At 41.1% G+C, this 12,323-nt stretch overlaps 1 protein-coding gene across 1 annotated transcript; it reads left to right on the top strand.

The window, feature by feature from the left end:
- The first annotated feature begins 692 nt into the window (after positions 1-692).
- On the top strand, positions 693-7,736 carry CD7 (CD7 molecule). Its single transcript, XM_026051356.1, has 5 exons — positions 693-1,070; positions 2,904-3,248; positions 5,268-5,615; positions 6,470-6,579; positions 7,570-7,736. Exons 1-5 carry the CDS (start codon positions 938-940, stop codon positions 7,678-7,680), a joined length of 1,047 nt encoding a protein of 348 aa, XP_025907141.1. The 5' UTR covers positions 693-937; the 3' UTR covers positions 7,681-7,736.
- Positions 7,737-12,323: the final 4,587 nt, after the last annotated feature.

The following is a 12,323-nucleotide window of genomic DNA, read 5'->3' on the forward strand; positions in this document are numbered from 1 at the left end:
TGATAGTTATTTTACTTCACTGTTCTGTTGTTGTTGCTCTGTAGTACCATAGCTCCCACCTCAGCAAGGCATCACCATCATGTGATTCCAAAACTCACAAATCCAGGATTAGTGTCACCATTCATTTGTTAATTATTGAAAAAACCAAAGAACATGATTAAAAATGTCTCCTAGCATTGCCTTTTGTATTTAATAGTGAGACTTTGCAGGTCTAGCTCAAGGTTAATTTCACAAGCTGGCTGAATTAAGGACTCTCTTCAATCTTTTTTGTGTAAGCTTTCAAGCAAGCAAGAAATTCTTTGGGAACACGCACTTTTTCCTCCTTTTTCCTACATTCACCCCCTGAGTTGCTGAAGGAAGAGCTGTTCATTTTGTCGAGAGACTGAGCTGTGAACCCCATCTAAGATTCCCTTTTGCTGGTAGCTCTTGTGTTACTGCAGGCCCTACAGATAAAGCTGTTGGGTGTGGAGATGCTGGGCATGCTGAAGGATACATCCTAGCCTGTTGCTTGGAAAATAATGTAGGTTTTCAGTGCCAAAATGCAATTTTCTGAACTTAAAACTGAATTTAAGATTTGTCTGAAGCAAGAGATTCCCTCTCCTGCCACCCCAAAACCCAGAATTTAGGAATTACTGTGCATGCAATGGAGACAACTCAGTTTCTGGGTTCTTGAAGGTGTCCCACAGAAGTTGTTAGCTGCCTTGGACACTGGGAGGTGCAGCTTTGCATCTACCTTTCCTCAGCTGACCAGATTTGAAACTGTCAGGGTTTGAAGTGTGAAGTCAAAGACAAAATATACCTCAAGAGAGACTGCGCTTTCCCCTCGCTCACATCCGCTGCGGCAGTAAGAAGAGAAGCGAGTTGCTGAGGAGAAGCTCATGTGTTTCAGCAGAGCAGATCTTGTAGCTCGAAGAAACCGGGCCGCCTCTTGGCCCTGATGCCCTTTTTCAGGTATTTAATCCAACAAGGAGGTAGCAGAGAAGAACTAAAAAGATCTTTGGAAATGCTGTGGATATCATCTCTACTAGCTCCAGCTCTCCTTCTTCTCCTGTGCTGCCCAGGCCTCCACGGTAGGTACAGTACTATCCTCTTTCACAGGTGGCTTTTTTTTCTTTTTTTTTTTTTTTTTAATTTATTGTCTCACAAAGTCAATTACTGCTAGAAAAAAAAAGGATAGAGCTGTGAAAAACACACTTGGAAATGCTAGATTGTGGATGTTTTTTGTGCTCAGAAGCATTCCTACATGCTTGGAAATGATTCCATGTAGAAATAGTAAGAGTTGTTCTCCTAGCAATTCTACAGGAATCATGTTTATGTTGTTAAGGCTGATATGGGGAACCCACTACTGGAAAAAACAGAGTATTGGTATTTACAAAGGACATGATCATTGAAAATATAATAAAACCTTACTATAAATATCTGTATGTTATAGTTATTGATAGAGGACAAGCTGGGGACTTGCTTGGGGAAAACAATGCGGTTCTCTGAGGAGAACAGCCTTAAGGAAAAACATATCTTTAAACAGTTACCCTTTTTTCTGCCCCTGTTGACTCCTGAAGAAGACAATGACTTGAAATTTCAACAAACACTATCTGCAAATCAAAACGCCTAAGAAGTAGATGCTGCGAAAGCCACTGGCAATATTTGTGGCTAATATTTTTGCCATTCTTCAGTTAGCAGTTGCACAGGAATCATTATTGATTTCTGCAACTATAACCTCACTCTTGAAAATTTACCTTTTTTTTTTTTTTTGCTGTGATCTAGTTGGGTTCTCACCTACATCAGTGAAATGTGGGTCAACCTGGAAGCAATTTGAGGCTGTTGGGGCTGAATTCCCTGGATTTTCCTTGGTTGCTTCTTAAGGTGGAGGATGCTGTGCTTCCCCAGCCTTCTCCTTCTCCTTCTCCTTCTCCTTCTCCTTCTCCTTCTCCTTCTCCTTCTCCTTCTCCTTCTCCTTCTCCTTCTCCTTCTCCTTCTCCTTCNCTCCTTCTCCTTCTCCTTCTCCTTCTCCTTCTCCTTCTCCTTCTCCTTCTCCTTCTCCTTCTCCTTCTCCTTCTCCTTCTCCTTCTCCTTCTCCTCTTCTCCCTTTGAAGGCAATTGCTGACCACTCTGGTCACTTTAGATCCTTCTCTAATGATACAGGAGGAGCATCTTCATAGCTGCTCAAGTTGACCTGATCTACTGTTTGTCAATTCCCATGACTTAACAGTCATGGGAATGTGTGTCTGACCTTGTCTGACCTGTCTTTCTGTGTCTGACCTTGGCATTCCCCTGTTAAAATAACCTAGTAAGTAAGGATGTGGGAATCATCAATCTGCTTTGTGAATGCTGAATTATTCAACCTCTTTCCATAATATTTTCTCATTATATGTTTGTACACCGTTGTGCTTTAATATGGGACGAATGTTTATACCTTGGCAACTCACTCCCTAACAGAATACATTTTCTGGAAAGAAACCTTTTTTTTTTTCCCCCACAAATCTCTATTTTTCTTCTTTTTTTTCTGTCACTGGTGATCACTTTGAGCTGTAGATTGAGACTCTCATGTAGTTCCCATTACCGGACTCAGTTCAATAAAGATTTTATTTAGAAAGCTTGTAGGATCATATTGTGAAATTACAGAGCAGGCTAAATGTTTTACTTGAGTGCTAGAAACCTCTTTTTCTTTATTTTTCACGGTCTTTCTAAGCTCTAAGGAGATGCTGAGTTGCACAGGTCAGTGCATATAAGAGCAAAAACACCACAGCAGTCAGGATAGCCAGGAAACCATATATATATAGGATAGCAAGACAAAGTTCCAGGCTTACAGGGCTGTTCTCCTGACTGAGAAGTAGTTGTTTTTGCAAGCTACTTTGATATTCATAGATCAAGAAAATCTCTGATACTTGATTTTTTATTTTTAGGTGAAGAAAATGAACTCCTTGAACATTCACCAGACTTTATCAGTGCTTGGGAAGGAGATTCTATCAGCATAACTTGCTCTATGAAAAAATCAGAAAGTGAAGAAGGGACGTATTTGAGGACTAGTATTCAGAAAACCAATGTGGTATATCTTTCCAAGCACAATACTTCATTTATCCTTCCTGCTTTAGCTGATCGTATCTACTTTTCAAATGAAGGAACAAAATTGAGAATAACTTTTAAAAATGTACTGGAAAGCGATGCCAATATCTACCTTTGCACCAATATAATTAAAGAAAGCAATTACATAATGTTGGATGGGAAGAGAACCGTGGTAGTGGTGAGAGGTACTGAAGTTCCACTTTTTATATCATGAATGAATAAATACAAGTATATAGTTTAAAGCAAAAATGGGTAAAAACATGGTAGGAGAGAGAGTCTATGCAGAATGTTGCATATGCCTGTTCCGATGAGGTATTAATTTGAAATAAAGTGTGGACTTGTTCCCTGATAGATGAAGAAACCAATTTAATTGGAAGCGTACCAAGAAAACCCTTAGAATACATGACTAATATGATTCTAGCTATGGATTTCACAAGAGCTATAGGTTTTGGTAACAGTCAGCAACCTGTGAGAACCTGCAGATACATGCTTTCACAACAAGGAGAACATTTTTTGAAATAACAATCAAAGCAATCTGCCTGTGAGCAACAGTGTCAAGTTTGGTAAATCTCTCTTGTTTTTACTATTCATTCTTGAATGACAGATTGATAGGACTTGGGAAGCTAACTGCTTATGCAGTATTTGTGAATTAGGCATCAGTGGATGCAGGTGATTTTATCTGATTGTTTTAGCAGTTCAGTGTTTAGCTTAATGTTTAACAGTGTTGAGTATTTTTTTTTCTTTTAAACAAACAGTTGAAGAATGGGCAAAGGAGAAGAATTTTTCTGTATTTTTTTTTCTTTAAATGACTGCATTTCTTTCCTTTCCTCTCCCAAAGACATGCACAAACTAATTCACTGCTGTATTATGATCTTCTACATCTAAGAAGGCTGTGACCATTTCCTCCCTTGGGCTTCTCTTTCTCGAACTTTTTGACTCTGCTTTCTCAGACTCTTATCGTTCTTCTTGCCCTTCTGTGAATTTGTTCCAGTTTGCCTATATTTTCTGAAAATGTGTTAGCCAAATGGGATTCAATCATCCTGAAGATAGTTTGCCATGGTTAGAAGCATCCTTTCTCACGCTGCAGAGAACTCTCTCCTGCTGTTCCTGCTGTACAGCACAAAATGAGGTTCTCCTGTTGTGCCTCACTGAGTTAAGATTCAGTAGATTCAGCAAACATTGTCTTGCAGACTCCAAATTTGTTTTTTCCCTGTTTCTTTAGGTTTTTTAAAATCTCTTCTATGTTATTTGGTCATGTGTTTCTTTTTCTTTGAAGCTAGGATTTCATAGACATTTTTACTGATTTTCATCTTGTTCATTTCAGAATATTTCTCCATATTATTTTTTAAATTATCATCTATCTATCTTTGAACCTAATACTCTTATATGAAAGGCTTGCAAACGTCCCAGAATTATGTTTTTTTAAAAAAGTGATAAATCCCATCTATGTTCCCTCAACCATGTGTCGGTGCTAATGTCAAAGAAAACAGGGCATGGCCTCAGAGGAACTTAGTGAAATGTCTTGCTACCTGGATGCATAGCAAGTCATGCAGCCTGCAGCCCTGTCCCTGGTCTTCCTTCAGCTCCTCCTGCTTTGGCCTGGCTACGGTGCTTCAAACGCAACTATCGCTCTCTGTTTGCACCCTGTAGCCCCTGCAGCAATGAACTACCATCTCATGAGTCGAAAGCCCCTCCTCTACCAGATATTTTCCTGTTTTGCACATGATAAAATGCAATGCAGCTATTGCACATCAGTGAAAATGATTTGGATTGTGTATCCTTCTCAAATCACCCCTTCAGGCTCCCAGGGAAAGCGGCAAAATCACTTGGATAGGACATGTTGTTGCTGTACCCACTTCGTCTATTCTTTAACCACAGTTAATAATCAATGTGTTCAGTTGCTCTGAACACTTTGCAAGGACTTACATTTGTCCGAATGCCCTAAACTTCCCTTATTCTACTTAGTCAAGTTGCATGTACTTCTCCAGGTTTCCCTGCCCTGTTCCTTTGCTTTGGAAAGTAATTGTTGATGCCCCTTGGGTTGCTTCAGCCTCTTTAAATACACCCAGAGAAATATCCTCAGACTTGTACTGACCCACTCTATCTGAATTTCGATGGACTGATACATGGGAACTGATGTATGCATTCCCTTGTTCAAATGCACTGTTACGTATCTGGTAACCATTAATCTCTCTTGATTTTAGCTAAAGATAATGGAGTTGTTGAACAGTCACCACCTTCACTCAGTGTTGAGCAAGGCGAGTCCATCACCATTAACTGTTCACTGAAGAGCTCCCATGAAGAAGACGGGATCTTCTTGCTCAAGACTCACATGAAACCTGAAAGAGTGTTATATGTTTCAAGGCAGAATGCTTCAACAATCTCTACCACCTTTGCAAATCGCTTAGAGTACTCGAAGGAAGAGGAGACATTAGTGGTAACTCTGCACAACCTGCAAAAAAATGACAGTGACATATATGTGTGTGTAGGAGTGGTGAAAAATTCCATTGCCCTCTCACTGAATGGAAGTGGCACCATGGTGCTCGTTAAAGGTACTGTACCTTTACTTGTATAAGCAAAGGTAACTGTAGGCCCGCTATAAATGAAAAGGTGGACAGAAAGCTTGCAGAATTTTAACCTGACCGGGTAGAGCACTAATCCATGGCTAGACTTGTTCTAATACTTGAGAAAGTCTGGAGAGAGAGCTCGGGCTCCTTTGTGCTCTGTTGTATTGGGACACATAGTGAGACCATACATTTTTATGGGTCTTGTACTACTGGAGGAGAAAAATATTAATTTCTGTCCTCCAGCGTGTTAAAAAAACGTAAACAACAAACACTGTAGTGTGTCTGTGAATAATCTGTTTCAGGAAATGAATCAATACTTTTGGCATCAGATCTGTGACCATAAAGTGACATAAATGTCTTCCAGATACCCTTCTAGAAACCATTAACAGCAGCAATGCTTTGTTTATGTTTGATAAAGATCCCATTAGGGAGCATCCTCAGGTATCTGAAGTACCAGAGATTGGAGCACAGATGATTTCATATACATCTCACATGCAGGAAGCGTCCTGGTATATTTTCCAGAGACAGAGGGGTTTCGTTGTTGTTTTTCCTTTCTATAAGATAGTGTTGTAACCGTTTGCTAATATGAGGACAAAACCAGCAATCCCACTGATGCAGCACAACCTCCTCATTCACACTCACCTCCTGCCTCCCAAAGGCCAATGAGAATATTGATGGGATGACAAACGTCCATGTGTAGCATGCTGCTGGGATCTAATTTCCTGATGACTAGAGCCCACTGCAGACATTATTTTTTTCATAATATATATATGAAATAGAAATATATAATTTTGCATTTCTTCATGTTTATAATAATGATTATATAATTCCACATGCAGAAGTGGAGCAGAGAGGGTGCCGCCATAGTTCCTGGATCTTCTGTGGTCTCACTGCTGTGGTGGTGATGCTGCTTTCTGCGCTGATATGCTTCGTCCTCTACCGTTTCAATGTAAGTATGCAGTCTTCAGGCCAAAGCAAATACGATCTCTGTTCAATAAATAGGAGCACCTTCAGTAACAGCCAAAAGGTCATATTTGTAAATAATGATTAACTCAACACATGAAAAATCTAAGGAATCATGACTTTGTATTGCGTCTCCTTAGCCATATGTGTCATACACAAGGACACAGTTATTACCTCCAAGAATTTATGCTTCTGTAACTTCTAGTAAATGATGACATATTGTTTGTCTTTCAGACTTCAAGTAAGCTTTGTCGCCAGAAGCTCATCCAGTTCCTCTCCCTGTATACATTTCCCTAAAAAGGCAATTTGCCACTCTGTTAAGATTCATATTTTCAATCAAGAAGGAGCTGTTTATAGCCATCTTGTAATAGATGTGAGAGAAAGCTTTTCAGGAAATTCAGAGACAACACAAAGTCCTGAAACAGCTTTCTGTCTGACGGTAGCACTAGGAATACTTGAGAAAGTGACCAAGATATTTTTTTCCATTACTGAATTTCTTGCATCCATTTTCCCCAGAAAGTGCCCAGAATTACTTGTCTCTGATAGATCCTAATTTTTTATAAAAAATCACTGATTCACAACATAGTACGTGATTGTTGAGGCTTCTATGCTATCCCTACACTGTTGTTTCAATACTGCTAAAAAGCAGTGGTATAACATTATTCTGCAAAGCCAAAGGTCCTCGTGGGACTTGGTCCCTTATATTTATCAGTAACCGATAACAGTAACAGTTTAAGATTAAGCATTATTTATGTTGGGGCTACAGATACTTCCAACCCTTCAATGAACTTCTATTGTACCATAAAGGAATATATAATTGACAGGTACAAGCTTCAGTGACCAGGTCTAAGACCTCACTGGGAATTTTAAAAGTATATTTCTACCTCCTGCGTTGGGAATCCTAAAATGTAAATCAGCTTCTTGGTAAGGGTGTTTTCGAGCACAGTTCTGAATTGCTGGTTGCTTTGTTTTGCAGATAAAGAAATGTTTCCAGAAAAGAAAACCAAATGTGGTATATGAAGATATGTCATATAGTTCTAGACGAAGCACTTTGGTCAGAACTAACACTTACAGCGGTAGCAATTAACCACCCGCTAGCTGGAACCGTACATGGATCAACAGTTCCTTTCCAGACCTCTTAGCAATTTGATGCAGTAGTTGAATTGAAAATGCTCTCATCACTTTTGTTTGTAAAAAGTATCCGTTTCACTGATAAAGCTCTGTTTCCTCTTCTTTCGATCACTTGTGAAATATAGTTTGTTTCTTTTTGTATGTACAGGAAATGTACAGAAAGCTGGTACCTTGCAGGTGTGTTTTCAGTGAAGTGCAGAACACAGTACTGTTGAACTGTAAATTTGGCTACATGCAGTATATGAACTTGTTTCTCTAATAAATAAGCTTTTCAGGAAAGGTGGGATTGATGGAGATGCCTGGTGAAGAGCTTTGGGAAGTGTTCAGGAAGACCATGATTTAATAATACGTTTAATAATATGCTGTGGATCTCCATGTGAATTGATTATAGTTCTTTCCAGAATCCACATTAATCTCTCAAAATGATTAGACAGTTAAAACTACTCCAGTAGTAAAGCAAAGACATCTCTTCAGAAACGAATTTAGACAGAGTTCTAGTTCCTAATTAATTTTAATTTGTGACAGTTCAATATTACAGATGAAGTACTGGATATATGCATATTTAACTATTTATAATTTGTAAGAGTGCCACAAAAATATTTAAGATGACTGCTCTTGCCAGAGAACTTGGCATGGCTGTTGTAAGTCTTGACCTGGTTGATCTGCAAAGCAATTAGATGTGGGCACTTGAGACAAGACGGCTTTGTGGAAAAGCGGAAATATTTGTAACATACTGGTGTTGTCTCAAATTCAAGGTGTCTTAAATTTACACGGCAGAATGCAAAAAACAAACAAATAAACAAACAAAAAGCCCTACTTTTTATTTGGTAATGGCTTAGAAGAGTTTGCTAGAAAGAGTTTCACTCTCCTTTAGCTAAAGGAAAAGCTTCCTCCAGGAGTGGATGGGTTTCCAGAGATGGGTTAGCTATGGGAAGCCAATAGTTTACAATCTTGTAGTCCCAGATAAGTCTAAAATCAGCTTGTTGTGAGGCCCTACTACAGGACCAACTGGTAGTTTGTGGTTTCTGGGACGGGGCCAAGGACTTGTCTTTGTTGATGTTTGTTAAGTTTTGTTCAGTTTTTAGAGGCAGCATGGCTGGTTTGCAGCTTGTGAGCGTGTAGAGCTGTGCTTCATCCAGCCACACAAGAGGCAGTCTGTGCAGACAGCTCCGCCGAGTTTTGTGATTCAAAAGCTTCTTGCAAATGCCTTGTAACTTGCTCCTGAGCAAGTCTTCCTCAATAGGCAATATAATTTTATATCCATTTTTCTCTTTATTTACATAATCCTTTTTCATTTTTAAATTAATCTCTGATGATAATTTATTAAACCGTCTCATTGTAACTACAAAAAAAAATCCTTTAAGAGAGAAAAATGTGAAAGGGCAACAGATAAGAAATGGGCAGTGCTGTACAGGCTGGTGCATCCTTTCAACGTGGTATGTACAAAGTCACTAGAACGTGGAGTTGCTGGGTTCTGCTAGATCTAAAATTGGGAGATGGCACCTCATCACAACTGCCTGTGTAACATCAGCCAGCTCTGGGGACAAGAGATTGTGCTGGCTCCCTCCTCAGGGATGGTTTTTGCTCACTTTGCTTGCTGTATGCAGTCAATAAAGTACTGGGAAGTTTGTAGCTTGCCTTGATGTCCTGTGTAATGGGCAAAGCACCTATAATCCCCCGTGCAGCTGCAGGCAGCACCCCTGCTCACCACAGCAATGTGACGGAGCGGTTTTCACAGCCAACATACAGTCGGAAGGAAAGAGGTGACTAAGGTGGAGTTTTGGGAATGCATTTCCTACAAATATTCACCTAGTCACCAGTTTACACTCGTGGTAATTTTGCAAGCCAAAAGTAGCTGCAAGCAGGTGGGTATGGCCCCAGGAGGGTCCCATGTCCCTTCCTCATGGCCCAGGCAAGAATCACGGACTCATTATGATTGGAATAGACCTTCAAGATCGAGTCCAACTATAAACCCCACAACACCAATATCTGTTAAACTATGTCCCTAAGCACCACCTCATCTACGCATTTCTTGAACAGTGTCAGGAATAGTGACTCCACTGCTTCCATGGGCAGTGTGTTCCAGTGTTTGACTACTCTTTCCTTGTAGACTGTTTTCCTAATATCTAACCTGAACCTCCCTTGGTGTAACTTGAGGCCATTGCCTCTTGTCCTAGTGATAGATAGTTGGGAGAAATGATCAGCCCCACCTCGCTACAACCTCCTTTCAGGTAGTTGTACGTCAGGAGGTCCTGTGTCCCCCCTCAGTGCATCATCCCGTGGAGTCCTATATCCCTTTGCCATGACTCAGGGGTGCACAGCCCTAGCAGGGACCCATGTCCCTCTGCCATGGCCCAAGTGAGCGCAGGCCTAGCAGGGTCCATGGAGCCTGTGCAGGTGCTGCCCCATCCCCAGCCTTGCAGCAGGCCTTGTTGCCATGGTACCTAGCAGCCCCCAGGCTGGCCTACTGCCTGGAGCCAGCATGGTGCTGCAGGCCCAGGCCCCTGGCCTTCTCAGCCTCGGTTCTACGGTCTTCACCTCAGGAGCTCTCTGCCATTTGCTTAGGACCTCTCAGTGGTATCTGCCAACGGGATTGTATCAAACCCAGAGCAACCACCGGAGGTTTCGCCCCATGCTTTTTAAGTAGCCATGAGAAATCGGGGTGTTGAGGTGGCAGTTCACAGAGACCTCGCAAAGCTGCCGTTCACAGGGGATAAGGTTGTGGGGCACCATAACAACATGGGCTCCTCTGCCTGGCACCCAGCCTGTGTGGCAACCAACATGCAGTCATGCAGCCAGGACTGCTATAAGGAAGTGACTCCAGTTCAGAGATGGATGTAGATCAGGCCAGATAAGATGTTCCAGCAAATTTGGCACTGAGCTAAGAACTACAGTGACTGTTTTAAATCAAAGTCCTGTCAGCTGAATTCTTGAGGACATCTGTGGGTCTTATTCTTACAGTCTCTCCTACATGCTGAGTCTCCTGTGTGTATAATAGCATTTAACAGAGTGCTGCTAAAGGTCATTTGATGACCATGAATCGTAAGGCTGCAGTTCTTGGAATGCAGTGTTCATATTTGGGTGCTAAATGATCTGTGCTTAGGCCTGTGATGCATCATGGGTTCTTCTCCTGTGTGGGGTGGCTGGAGTTGCCCAGCTACTTACCCATCCCCATGTTTGAGGAGCTGGTTACTATTTGAAGGGCAGCATCCCCTCCTACAAAAATGACATTGCATCCCACCACAAGGGGTTTGTGAGGTTATCTTTGCTTCATGGAATTGAAATATTCATCTTTGGGGAAAAAAAAAAAAAAAAGTGTGTTTAGTACCATAGGACTATACTCGGAGAGAGGGAGAGAGGTTGAAGACGAGCAGACTAGCAGGTAACATCAGCTTTCTGTTACAGTGCTGCTTGCAAGCATGACCACAACTGTGAACAAAACAAGCTGAGAAAGGAAGCAGTAGTGGAGGTTTCTCTGCTTTTAAAAATATGTAAAGCTTAGGTGAGGAAAATGACATTTGATGAGCTCTTTCAGAGTTGTAGCTGTGTGGAAGGGCAGAATGCCAAAACCAAAGATGTTAACACAAACAGCAGTAAGCAATCTACTCAAAGACAACTGTCAAGGATATAAGCTAAGCTCAAACCTGCTAAGGTCCCAGCAGCAGTATCAAGTTCAGGCAGGAGGTTAGATACTAGGGTGTTCAAAGTGGGGGTATTTGGTCTCAGAGCTTCTCTGCAAGGTAGACAAACAGCTTTTCTTCCCCAAAGTTGAGGACAGAATTACTTTGGGGTTATACTGCTGCTTTTGCTGTTGGTTTGTCTCTTGTCCTTGGACTGGAAAGGGATATGGTTATCAACGTAAATGTGGTACAGGACTGTAAGAGGGAGCCAGTGCCCTCAGTAGCATGAGTGCTATCATTGTATTAGTGAAAGCATCTTCACCATCGCAAGGGCTAAATGGCTGAAACTGCAACTGGCAGCAAAGAAGCTGCATGTAGGGGAGCAGAAGCTGTGGCTTAGTGCTGCAGTTTGCAGAGCAGGGAGGAAGCTGAGGGAGCTGAGCAAGGACTATATATGAGATGCAGAGAAAACATGAGAGGGAAGTAACAGCAGCCCTTTCTCATATAAAGTGTGAAAGCATACCTGGGTATACTTGTCCAAGTGATATTTTATCAGTGGGAGCAATCAATTCATTCACAGATGAGAGAATTTACTACTCTGCTCTGCTAGAACAAAAAGTAAAAAAAAAAAAAAAAAAAAGAATTTTCTTTCTCCACACATACTCTCTTGTCTCTCTTTCAATCTTCTGAGAAACCACAAAGTCTAGCTTGCTGCTCAGGGAGTGTATATGCAGTATATTATCTTTGATCAGAGACATAATTGATGGTCAGCTTGTGGGCAAATGACATTTACAAGTATACAGCTATTTTCTAGAGTAAGGTTTTGAGGCCGAACGGATATTATATGAAAATGTTCTTCTGTGAAAGAGACTTAAACACTTTGTGAGTTTCTCTACCGCTCTGAGTCACATAAACTGTAAGGATAATATGCAATTTCTTGTAGAGGGTCTTCTGAACATGGTGATATGCAGTGACTAAA

This window comes from Nothoprocta perdicaria, unplaced genomic scaffold (genome assembly GCF_003342845.1).
Source record: "Nothoprocta perdicaria isolate Ctin4 unplaced genomic scaffold, notPer1 scaffold_75, whole genome shotgun sequence".
Classification (NCBI taxonomy): Eukaryota; Metazoa; Chordata; class Aves; order Tinamiformes; family Tinamidae; genus Nothoprocta; species Nothoprocta perdicaria.

Excerpts from the sequence above, each read along its gene's own strand:
- CD7 (XM_026051356.1), top strand. The coding sequence starts at position 938 with ATGCCCTTTTTCAGGTATTTAATCCAACAAGGAGGTAGCAGAGAAGAA. Across the intron at positions 3,249-5,267 it reads AACCGTGGTAGTGGTGAGAG|CTAAAGATAATGGAGTTGTT; the intron begins GTACTGAAGTTC and ends TCTTGATTTTAG. Across the intron at positions 6,580-7,569 it reads TCGTCCTCTACCGTTTCAAT|ATAAAGAAATGTTTCCAGAA; the intron begins GTAAGTATGCAG and ends TTTGTTTTGCAG.